The following is a 12,228-nucleotide window of genomic DNA, read 5'->3' on the forward strand; positions in this document are numbered from 1 at the left end:
CTTGGTATATTAGACAGCAACAAGGGCCTTCTATCAGAAATTATACAAGAATCTTTTACCAATTTGTCTAGTGCTCTGGTGCATGGCATCAACACTCTGCAGTAAACTATTGGAATATGTGGCGACCTGAGTGGACAGTGTATCCAGACCCTCTGGCAGAAATTAGCAATGCCCATAGTAGATACCGCCAGGAATACTCATACTGGAGCCAGACAGTCTCCCGAGATTTCACTATCCTCTCTGTCACAGGCAGGCTGGGATTCCAAATCAATCAGGTTGCATCACCAATGTCCTACCATCTGCTCTCCATAAATCAGGGTGATGCTGAGCTGCAGGTCAATAGCATCAGCAGTAATGCAATGGAAGGTGTGTATGTTGTCTCCTCTGAGGATGACAGCACATCCTCACCAGGCAAACAGTCACGGCAGATGCCAAGATACTGAAATTTGTAGCTGGTTCTTCTCAGGCTTGAGACGCTAGAGGTTGCTGACAAGAAGAGTCCTAATCTTAGCCACAACAGTCTTCCACCTCTCACATTGAGGTCTCACAAGGACCTCAGAGGAGGAGTTGAGTAGATAAGAGATCACTTAAGGAAGGCCTGGGTTGTAATTAGTCCATATGTCCTTTTGTCAGTCAGTTAAATGATATCCTTTTTGGGAAATATTTGCACACTGACATTCATTATCTATGCTACATGTGAAGTACGGGAGTTTGGAGGAGAACTACTGCTGCCTGTGGAATTATATTCTCAGTAACCATCAGCCCCTTCCAGAGAAACAAGGGGAGCATGTGGGCGGAGGAGAGGGAGTTCACAATTAGTGACATTAGGAACCCTTCTACAAACAAAACGTGGTAAAGGTTTGGAACAAATGACAATTGATGGTTGATCAATTGTTAATTTTAAAGTTGATTGATTTTTGTTAACTAAAGATGTTAAGGATCTGGGGAAAAGGTATATGAACATACATGTGGAGTTAGATCACAGATCAGCTACAATCTCATTGAATGGCTGAACAGGGCTATGGAGTTAAACAGCCGACTCGAAATCCTATGTTCCAATGTAAGACATGGCTTTTCTCTTACTTTCTCCAGATAAGCATGCAGCACGTAACTTGGTGATACATCCCCGTTGCTTAGTGAATGACAGAGATCATGAAGTGTGAGAAGCAGAACGGATTCAATCTTTGTTCCATAGGTTTCCTGGGAGGAAGAGAACATAGTCTTGGTTATATTGCAAATAGAATTGAGGTTAGTCAATGATTGAGCGACTGGGATGCTGTAACATAGAGTTTCAGAAACAAAGTATACTATAAGAACCCAAATTAAATAACTAACAAAGATGAATATAAAATGGAAGAATGTAAAGGGACATCAGGGGCAGGATTCTCCGGTTTCCGACACCAAAATCGCGTTTGGCAATCAGCCGGAGAATCCACGTTGGGACTGAAATCGGGTGGGGGGGGTTCCGCTTTTGTGATGCTCTGCCCCTCCAAAATGCCGCGCGCAGTTGGGGCGGCCTCAGGACGTTACCTGAGGCCCTCCCCTCTGATGCTCCACCCAGGATGGGCTGAGTTCCCAATGCCATCGATTGTGTGTGGTATTTTCTTTCGGGAACTCAGCATGGCGGCTGCAAACTAAATCCAGCGCAGCCACACTCGGGGGCAGAGCCGATCCCAGGCAGGGGGGGCTTTGTCATGGGCTGGGGGCATTGGTGGGGGAAGGTCCGGGGTGGCGAGCCTGGGGAAAGGGGGTCACTATTTGGCAGGCTGGGTCCGCGCGGGGCCGGTGCCATGTTGCACGGCCCAGCCACTGCAGGCCGCCACCATGCAAATGCTCGGCCATGGACCCGGCAATTCTCCGGCCGTATCTGCAGCAAGAGTTGGGGCCTCTACGTTGCGTGCCTGCTAGCCCACCCCCCAACCAGATGGAGGATGGGTGGCCGTTTTGCGCCATTTTATTGGTCGTAAAACAACACCGTTCCCTCGCCAGGGTCGCAAAATCGGAGCATCCAACCCCAGAAGTTTCAGATCTGATTTATTACTAATTCTAGCCCTCTATTTATTATTCTCTTAACGTTCTCATTTTTCAAAATACAAATAACTGGGGCTTTGACGAAAACCATGGATGATTCAATCCAGGATATTGTACTCCTCCAGAAGGATTGGTCAACAGCTGGAACTATAAAGAGTCTTAACAGCCCCTGGGTTGTTCAACCTCTGACCTTTCACCCCATCCTCTGATCACTACAGGTCCTGTATCTCCCCATTGCTATGATAGAGATTGAGAACTCATTATCACAGATAGTTATATCACAGGTGTGTGATAAAATAGATAGGGAATTACAGACATATCCGCCCCCTCGCCCAACCCCTCCTCCTCCCTTGCCATCTCCTCCAGTGGCAGAGGCCATGGGGAAAGTCAATGACGAGAGAGGTAGGGGAACAGGTGCCACCAACAGGTTTTTAATGAACATTACCGTTTCTCCTTCATATTGAGCTGGGCCCCCACAATCTGTCAGCTAATTATTTTATGAAACTTATTGGGGGGGATTCTCCGAGCCCCGCGCCAGGCTGGAGAATCACCGCAACAGTGCCACGACGCCCCAACGCCGGCGCGCGATTATCTGAGGTGCAGACAATCGGTGCCATTTGCGGCAGCACAGTTGGTGCAGGGCCGTCAATTCTCCAGCCCGGGTAGGCCGAGCGGCCGTGCGGATACGACAGAGTCCCACCGGCGCTGTTCACCCCTGGTCGCTGCTGGCGGGAACTCTGCGCGAACGGTCGGGGGGGGGGGGGGTGGCCTGTGGGGGATGAAGGGGGGCACCGTCCCTGGGGAGGGGCCTCCGATGGGGTCTGGCCTGCGATCGGGGCCTACCAATCGGCGGACCGGCCTCTCCCCGCCCCGGACCTACTTTCCTGCGCGGCCGGCCCCTGAACACCGATGCCATGTTGAGTCGGGGTCGGCGCGCTAAAGAAGTCCCCTGCGCAGGTGTGGGTTGGCGCGGCCCAACTGCACATGCGCGGGTTGGCGTGGTGCCCATTTGGCGCCGGGAAGGGAGGCTGAATCGGCATGAACCGCCCTAGCGCTGTGCTGGCCCCCTGTGGGGGCCAGAATCAGTCGTCCGACGGCGCGAACACTTGGGCTCCATTTGGGAGAATGGCCCCTGTCATTCCTTCTACTATAAGTGAGTTGTGAACTTTGCTTCTCATTAACGCGCTTTAACCATCCATGCTCTTTTGATGCACCACGTGTAGCTGAGTGATAAGGTCCAGTTACAAAACATTTGGCTGTGCTGGCACTTGTTGATCCTCGCAAGCACTAGCTTGGAGTTTAACTGTACAGGTACAGTGGTGTGCTGTACTGTATTAGTAACCAAAACATTGTGAATTGGAATTCAATCAATCAGGTGATTTCCAGACTAGACTGACAAAAAAAATTACCCTCTCAAAATAACCCAACTACTTCACTAATGTTCATCAGGAAAGAGAACTTGCCACCCACATACAAATCATCCTGTTTTGACTCCAATCTACACCAACTGATTAACTACTATCTAATTCCCAACCACCCTCCACTTTCTAACTCAACCCCACTCTATACACACACACTAATGGAAAAAGGTGGTGGAGAGGGAAGAAAATAACAATACAAAATAGGGATCTTTGACTTCAGATTGAAATCATCCAGTTAGATTTTGTCTCCAGTTTAGGCCTTTAGTTGGATGTTATCTTTTCCTTCCGGTTGTAATGGTCTTCAGTGTAGACTCACAGAGCCAGCAGGCAGCCAGCAGTCGAGAGAGAGACAGAGAGGAGAAAAACAATTTCCTACTTGCAAAGGCTCATTTCCTCTGCTGGGCTCTCTCTGAAAAACCACACCTGTCTGTTGCCAGCTAGAACACAGCCCCTATCCAACCCACTGGCTGCCAGCCAACCAATCAAACCAAATCCCTCCCACCTGCTGGAGAAAGTCTGGGAAATTCTTTTGCAAATACGAAACTTGAGGACATAACATGTTCCAGTTGTCAAGCTATTGGAAATTTTGAATTTTGTACTTCTTCTGCTCAATTTAAAGGTATGGGTACGATTTACCGGCAATGAAACAGAATCCTGTGTTGAGCACGTTTATCCGGGTGTTTCAGTGCCGAGAAAGAGCCTGTTATTAAATGGGACTCTGCTTCATTTCAGGGCCTCGACGTGGAATGCACTTAGACCCATTTCTTGCACTAACAAGCTCTGCTCTGCAGTGCAGGAAGAGATCCGGCGCCATTTTAAAATGGCACCCTGATCTCTGGACCCCTCCCACCTCAGCCTCCGGACTCCTCCAACTCACCTATAAGGAGGTCATTGAGCATCCCATGCACTGCACCTCATAAGGGCAGGGCAGCCCAGGCCCTGATCCCTGACACAGGCAAAATGCCATCTTGGCACCACCAACGTAACACTCTGGCCATGCTGCTGCCAGCATGGCAGTGCCAAGGGACCCAGGTTGGATCAGCAGTGCCAGGGTGCCATCCTGCCCAGAGGCTGACCACCTGGGAGGTGGGAGGACCCCCCAAATGCCATTCCACCTGCTCCCTGTTTGTGGAGGCCAATGCTAAACGTCGCCCAGCTGGTGTCTCTTCAGTGAGGGGATTCAATCCCATGTGCAGGTTAGATCCGTCGAGTGCATTTTCAAGTGTGCCTGACTGCACACTTCAATATGCAAATCTAGGTCACGTCTGTTGGGGCGGGATCCAGATTGCAACATCTCGCGAGACCCCATTAGATCTCATGAGGCGTGACGAGTTGGGTACATCTCATGCAAGAGACCTCTCGCGAGATTTACTGGTTGCGTCGCGTCCCAAGTCGGACGTGATGCTACTGTTAGATCGCACCCTATATTTTAATTAACGATCCCAACACCTAAAAAAAAATGAAGGTTAAAATAAAAGAAATGAGAGCAAAGGGAAATCAAAAGGAAGGAATCTCACAGCGTTTTGAAAGAATGGCATTTGTTCTTTATGTCCACTTGAGAGAATGAGAGAGCAGCACACAGGGCCTTGGTTTAATATTTCTTCCAAAGATTGGCACCTCCGATACTGCAGTCTGCACCGAAGTGCTAGACCATATAATGTGCACAAATATAAGCATCCTTCTGGGTCAAAGAAGCAATTTCAACATGTAAATCGAGAGAACAATGGTGGATGAAAATTAATGCAGAAAGGTTTGAAATGCAACTGAGGCACTCTCAATTACGACGCGAGAGCGAGGTCGGTAATCAAAGGCTTTAATATACAGAGAACAGGACTGCATTCGAGAGAAGTGTGCTCGCAACATGGAGCCTTATCCTATATACTGTTTCCTGGGGGCGTAGCCAGAGGCGGAGTCCCCCAGGGTTCCAAGTCCCTTAAAGGGGCAAGGTACTAAAGGTAAATACCGATCATCACATTCACCCCGTTTAAAAAAAAACACATAGTCCGTCGGGGCTGAAGTGTTTTAAATTATAAGTTCAGTCTTTGTGGTGGTCTGATCGTCCATGCTGACTTTCGCTGCTCCGGTCGTGGTCCCGTGGATGCGGTCGGTTCCGATGGTGGTCAATCCGGGAGCACGGTTGACTGAGCCTTTGCCCGCTTTGGAGATCGGGTGGTATCAGGGGTGATTAGGGTGGTCAGTGCCGGCGCCGGCTGGGGGGCAGGGGGCGCTATGGGGGAGGCGCTGTCGGAGTCGGCGGTCAGTGCGGAGCGGGGAGCGTCGGTAGAGGGGGGGGGGGGGTCGGTGGGGAAAACGTCGGGGTCGATGGGAGAGTCGGTGGGGTCGGTGGGAGAGCCAACGGGTGCCAGGTCTCGCAGGGAGACAGTATCCTGCCTGCCGTCGGGGTGCTCGACGTAGGCATATTGAGGGTTTGCGTGCAGCAAGTGGACCCTCTCGACTATTGGATCCGTTTTATGGCTCCGCACGTGCCTCCGGAGTAGGACTGGACCCGGAGTCGTCAGCCAGAGTGGAAGCGAGACCCCAGAGGTGGACTTCCTGGGGTAGACAAACAAACGATTGTGAGGGGTCTCGTTCGTGGCCGTACAGAGGAGCGACCTAATGAAGTGCAGGGCATCGAGTAGGACCTCCTGCCAGCGGGTGATAGGGAGACTCCTTGACCGTAGGGCTAGGAGGACAGCCTTCCAAACTGTCGCGTTCTCCCTCTCCACTTGCCCGTTTCCCCGCGGGTTATAGCTCGTTGCCCTGCTCGAGGCGATGCCCTTGCTGAGCAGGTACCGACGCAGCTCATCGCTCATGAACAATGTACCCCGGTCGCTGTGAATATAAGCGGGGAAACCAAACAGTGTGAAGATGCTGCGCAGTGCCTTGATCACGGAGGCCAACGTCATATCGGGGCAAGGGACAGCAAAAGGGAAGCGGGAGAATTCGTCAATGACGGTGAGGAAATAGATGTTGCGGTTGGTGGACGGGAGGGGCCCTTTGAAGTCCACGCTTAGTTGCTCAAAGGGCCCAGAGGCCTTTATCAGGCGGGCCTTGTCTGGTCGATAGAATTGCGGTTTGCATTCCGCACAGATCTGGCATGCCTTAGTCATGGCCTTGACCTCCCCTGTGGAGTAAGGTAGGTTGCGGGACTTGATGAAGTGGGCAAGCCGGGTGACCCCCGGGTGGCAGAGGTCATCGTGGATGGATCTCAGGCGGTCCAATTGCGCGTTGGCGCACGTGCCGTGAGACAGGGCATCTGGGGACTCGTTGAGCTTCCCCGGGCGATATTTAATATCGTATGTATAGGTGGAGAGCTCTATTCTCCACCTCAGAATTTTGTCGTTCTTTATTTTGCTCCGTTGTGCGTTATCGAACATAAAGGCGACCGACTGTTGGTCGGTGACGAGGGTGAACATCCTACCGGCTAAGTAGTGCTTCCAGTGTCGCACGATCTCCACAATGGCTTGTGCCTCCTTCTCGACTGCAGAGTGCAGAATTTCCGAGGCGTTGAGGGTTCGGGAGAAGAACGCTACTGGTCTGCCCGCCTGGTTGAGGGTAGCAGCCAGGGCAACATCTGATGCATCGCTTTCTATTTGGAAGGGAATGGCTTCGTCCACCGCGTGCATGGCGGCCTTGATGATGCCGGCCTTGATACGGTCGAAAGCCGACTGGGCCTCATCCATCAGGGGAAAAACCGTGGTCTTAATGAGTGGCCGGGCTTTGTCCCCATATCTGGGGACCCACTGGGCGTAATAGGAGAAAAGCCCCAAGCACCGTTTGAGTGCCTTGAGGCTACAGGGGAGGGGGAGTTCCTTAAGGGGACGCATGCGGTCGGGGTCCGGGCCTAGGACCCGTTTTCCACGACGTAGCCGAGGATGGCTAGCCGGGTTGTGTGGAACACGCATTTCTCTTTGTTGTACATGAGGTTGAGGGCCCAGGCAGTCTGGAGGAACTTCCTCAGGTTTGCGTCGTGGTCCTGCTGGTCATGGCCGCAGATGGTGACGTTGTCCAAGTACGGGAAGGTAGCCCGTAAGCCGTACTGGTCCACCTTTTGATCCATCGCCCTCTGGAAAACGGAGACTCCGTTTGTAACACCAAAGGGGACCCTGAGGAAGTGAAACAGCCGACCGGCTGCTTCAAAAGCCGTGTAGGGGCGGTCCTCTGAGCGGATAGGGAGTTGATGATAGGCCGATTTGAGGTCAACCGTGGAGAATACCCGACTATGGGCGATTTGAGTCACCATTTCTGCTATGCGGGGAAGTGGGTAAGCATCGAGTTGCGTAAAGCGGTTTATGGTCTGGCTATAATCCACTACCATTCGTTGCTTTTCCCCGGAGCGAACTACCAATACTTGAGCCCTCCAAGGGCTGTTGCTGGCCTCTATGACCCCCTCTTTTAGTAGCCGCTGAACTTCTGACTTGATAAAAGTCATGTCTTGGGTACTGTACCGGCGACTCCTGGTGGCGATGGGCTTACAGTCGGGAGTGAGGTTCGCGAAGAGGCGGGGTGGCGCAACTTTGAGTGTCGCCAAGCTGCATACTGTGAGTGGGGGCAGGGGTCCGCCGAACTTCAGTGTCAGGCTCCGGTGGCTGCACTGAAAGTCCAGGCCGAGCAGCAGGGGGGCGCAGAGTTGAGGAAAGATGTAAAGTTTAAAACGGGAGTATTTAGCGCCTTGAATTGCGAGGTCAGCGACACAATACCCCGTGACTTGAACCAAATGGGACCCTGAGGCGAGGGCGATAGTTTGGGAGGCGGGGTGGGTGCGCAGGGAGCAGCGCCTTACTGTGTCTGGATGGATAAAGCTCTCCGTGCTCCCGGAGTCGAATAGGCACGGAGTGTCGTAGCCGTTGATTCGCACCCGCATCATTGAGTTTCACAGGTGTTTCGGCCGCGATTGATCGCTCCTAGTTTGCGGGCCGTCAGAGTCGAACTCACAAAATGGCCGCCCGGAGTCACAAGATGGCCGCCGCCGCCGGTCGAATGTGTCGGGTTTCGAAGATGGCCGCCGCCAAGATGGCCGCTCCCATGACTCGCACGAGGTCGATGACGCGTCGGAAGTGGGCGTGCCCGGCCGCAGCGCGGCCGCGTTGCGGGGCCTGTGAGACCGAGAGTTTGATTTCTGGGCCTGATGAGGGTTTCGTTTGTGGCCTTTGGGCCCAGCCAGGCAGACTTTGGCGAAGTGCCCCTTCTTCCCGCAGTCGTTGCAGATCGCGGATCGGGCCGGGCAACGCTGACGTGGGTGCTGGCCTTGCCCACAGAAATAGCATGGGGAACCCCCGGAGTGAGTGGATCGTCGCGTGGCACAGGCCTGTAGCGTGGCCGAGTCTGGAGGGGATCGAGAGGGGTTCGCAAGGTCCGCGGAGTACGTACGGAGGTTACGGTAGGCCGTTTCGAGAGAAGAAGTGAGCGTTACCGTGCCCTGGAGATCCTTTGCCCCGTCTTCTAGGAGCCGCTGCCGGATGTACGAGGACCTGATACCAGACACAAGGGCGTGGTGGATATGTAAGTTCCTGTGGTCTTCTGCCGTCACTGCTTTGTGGTCGCAGTTCCTCGCGAGCGCATTGAGTCTTTCCACGAACTCGTCCAGCGTTTCCCCGGAACGCCGGCTGCAGGTTGAGAGCAAATGTCTGGCGTGTACCTCGTTAGTAGGTTTTATGAAGCGCTTCTTCAATATTTCGACCGCCGCCTCATAGGTCGTAGCGGTTTCGATCACGGCGGAGAGTCGGTGGCTCACCCGGCCATGTAGTAAGCGCAGCTTGCGAGTGCTGTCGACATCAGTCATTGAGGAGTCCAGATAGTCCTCGAAACACCGGAGCCAATGTTTAAAAATTTCCGGGGCTTCCAGCGACCTGGCGTCCAGGTTGAGCGTCTCCGGTTTTAGAGCGCTGTCCATCTTGATGTGTCTGTATATTAAATTGAGGCACTCTCAATTACGGCGCGAGAGCGAGGTCAGTAATCAAAGGCTTTAATATGCAGAGAACAGGACTGCATTCGAGAGAAGTGTGCTCGCAACATGGAGCCTTATCCTATATACTGTTTCCTGGGGGCGTAGCCAGAGGCGGAGTCCCCCAGGGTTCCAAGCCTCTTAAAGGGGCAAGGTATTAAAGGTAAATACCGATCATCACAGCAACAAAAAGGAAAGATAAACAATTTGTGTACTTTGTGAATGATACTGAAATGGCTAGGTATGAGCTGACAGACCTCAGTGTTTTTTAGATGTAACACCAAGCATTGATGCACAGCATTAACCAACAAAGTCACAGCATGTTGAATTACAAAGCCAAAATAGTTTTAAAAAATCAGGACGGGTAATTGTCAAATGTTACATTGCTCTTCTCAGACTACACCTTGAATACTCCCTTTAATCCCTGGAGCTAAATAAGCAGGAGAGAATTCAGCCAATCTCTTATGTCCACATATGGGTTGTGAGGCGAGTTCCTGCTCAGAAAGGCAGTGTGTAATAATTGTTGCACAGAGGTTTTTAAGATTGTTAAGATTGAAAAAGTTAAACTTTGGAAGTAAAATTCGGGTACAAAGTAGTAAGGATAATTTTAAGATTGATTTAGACAATTGTTCTTTGCACAAAGGCTGGTCAAAATGTGGAATAAGCTTTCAAACAGAGTAGTGGAGCAAAGATCCTGGAACCATTTAAGAAACAATTGTGTGTGACAATTAAATAGATAGAACATAGAACATTACAGCGCAGTACAGGCCCTTCGGCCCACGATGTTGCACCGTCCTGTGAAACCCTTCTAAAGTCCCCCTACACTATTCCCTTATCGTCCATATGCCTATCCAATGACCATTTGAATGCGTTTAGTGTTGGCGAGTCCACTACTGTTGCAGGCAGGGCATTCCACGCCCTTACTACTCTCTGAGTAAAGAATCTACCTCTGACATCTGTCCTATATCTATCTCCCCTCAATTTAAAGCTATGTCCCCTCGTGCTGGACATCACCATCCGAGGAAAAAGGCTCTCGATGTCCACCCTATCTAATCCTCTGATCATCTTGTATGCCTCAATTAAGTCCCCTCTTAACCTTCTTCTCTCTAACGAAAACAGCCTCAAGTCCTTCAGCCTTTCCTCATATGATCTCCCCTCCATACCAGGCAACATTCTTGTAAATCTCCTCTGTACCCTTTCCAATGCTTCCACATCCTTCCTATAATGTGGCGACCAGAATTGCACACAATACTCCAAATGCGGCCGCACCATGATGTTAAGTTGTCTTTGGATGTGGGTTAGCCCTGCTGCCTCACGGCGCTGAGGTCCCAGGTTCGATCCCGGCTCTGGGTTACTGTCCGTGTGAAGTTTGCCCATTCTCCCCGTGTCTGCGTGGGTTTCGCCCCCACACCCCAAACGATGTGCAGGCCAGGTGGATTGGCCATGCGAAATTGCCCCTTAATTGAAAAAAATAAATTGGGTACACTAAATTTAAAAAAAGTTACCTTTGGATAGTGAACTTCAATCACCAACATTCCTCATCCATAATTATCTTGTACATCCTTCCACATGACGCAGCAAATGGGGGAGGGAAGGAGAAAGCATCCTCTGCGGAGGACTGCTGACAAGTGTGGACAATGAGGGATCTTTTTTATAACCTCGCCCTTTTCCAACAAAGCCAGTATCCTAATGTTAGCTGATAAACGGTCTTTCAGCATTTCTATCTTGCTTCAGTTCCAAAGAGGCGTTACATTGGACATGAAATGGCAACTCTGTTTCGCTCTCCATAGATCTCTCAGACCTGTTGAGTGTTTTTTTTAAGAGTTACAAAGCCAATGAGCAGAATGGACAGGACAACCCTCTGTTCTTGTTTGCCCCAAAAAACAGTTCAAATTCAAATTAAATCCAATTCATGGTCCTCACAATGAGAGGCATACTACATCCAAACTGACAAGAACAAGCTTTACACCTTAACTCAGGGGTTACGGATATCTGGTCAGCACTAAACAGTGACTAGGTGACTGGACCAGATGCCATAACTTTTTTAAGTTTTAATGCGGTGCAGAAAGATTGATTCATTCCAGGAGTGATGATATAAGAAGTAGGGCTTGGTTATATTATAAACAAACTCTATTAAAACAAAAGAAAAAAAACAATATTTAAACTTTTACTTCAGCTCTAACACTTACAATTTTTTTTAGTTCAGCATTTCTGTCAGTGAGCAGTCCTAACTCGTGCTGGATACCCACTCTAGTCTAGTCTAGTCTAGGCAGTCATGCAGCACAGTAATGGTGCCAGAGGTAGAATGTCAGCAATTCTGCCAGATAATATCATCTCTCCAGTCTCACCTTTTTTTTAATGCTGTAACCAGATTAAGTATTGGAGGACTGGAAATGCAAAAATTGCATACCTCCCATCCAACATCCATTCACACTTTTTGAATAGTGCCGATTACTTCATTTAAACGGTTGTGGAGTTGCGGTCACTGCATTTAAGAAATGGACCAGAGTTTCATCTGGAAGACGGGAAGGAATACAAGGCGGATTCCCCATTGCCTGTTGCTGGTATTGGGTTTCTTGATCCGATAGAGAATGAATTATCGGACAGAAAACAGGTTTGCCGGGAATTCCAATGCTCTCCGGCGGTGGCAGTGAGGTACATGCCCTGCACCGGCAGGAGAATACAAAAAGGTGCAAATCATCCATTTGCATCCAATTAATAGACTGGAATTCCCGGTCCCCAACCCCTTCCCCATTATGCACCAAACCCCACAGCGGGAAATCCTCATGGCGGGAATTGGTGCACGTTTTCCCAAGTATTACCCTGATGTGG

At 50.6% G+C, this 12,228-nt stretch overlaps 1 protein-coding gene across 5 annotated transcripts in view; it reads right to left on the minus strand.

Annotated features, from left to right (window-relative positions):
- LOC119964481 (vitamin D3 hydroxylase-associated protein-like) overlaps positions 1-12,228 on the minus strand; it is a 152,245-nt gene that overhangs the window by 117,517 nt on the left and 22,500 nt on the right. For all 5 annotated transcript variants that reach the window (XM_038794033.1, XM_038794034.1, XM_038794030.1 and 2 more), the window contains exon 3: positions 1,084-1,200. In XM_038794033.1, the coding sequence (XP_038649961.1) occupies positions 1,084-1,200 (117 nt within the window). The remainder of the gene's footprint in view (positions 1-1,083; positions 1,201-12,228) is intronic.

Source organism: Scyliorhinus canicula, chromosome 4 (genome assembly GCF_902713615.1).
Source record: "Scyliorhinus canicula chromosome 4, sScyCan1.1, whole genome shotgun sequence".
Classification (NCBI taxonomy): Eukaryota; Metazoa; Chordata; class Chondrichthyes; order Carcharhiniformes; family Scyliorhinidae; genus Scyliorhinus; species Scyliorhinus canicula.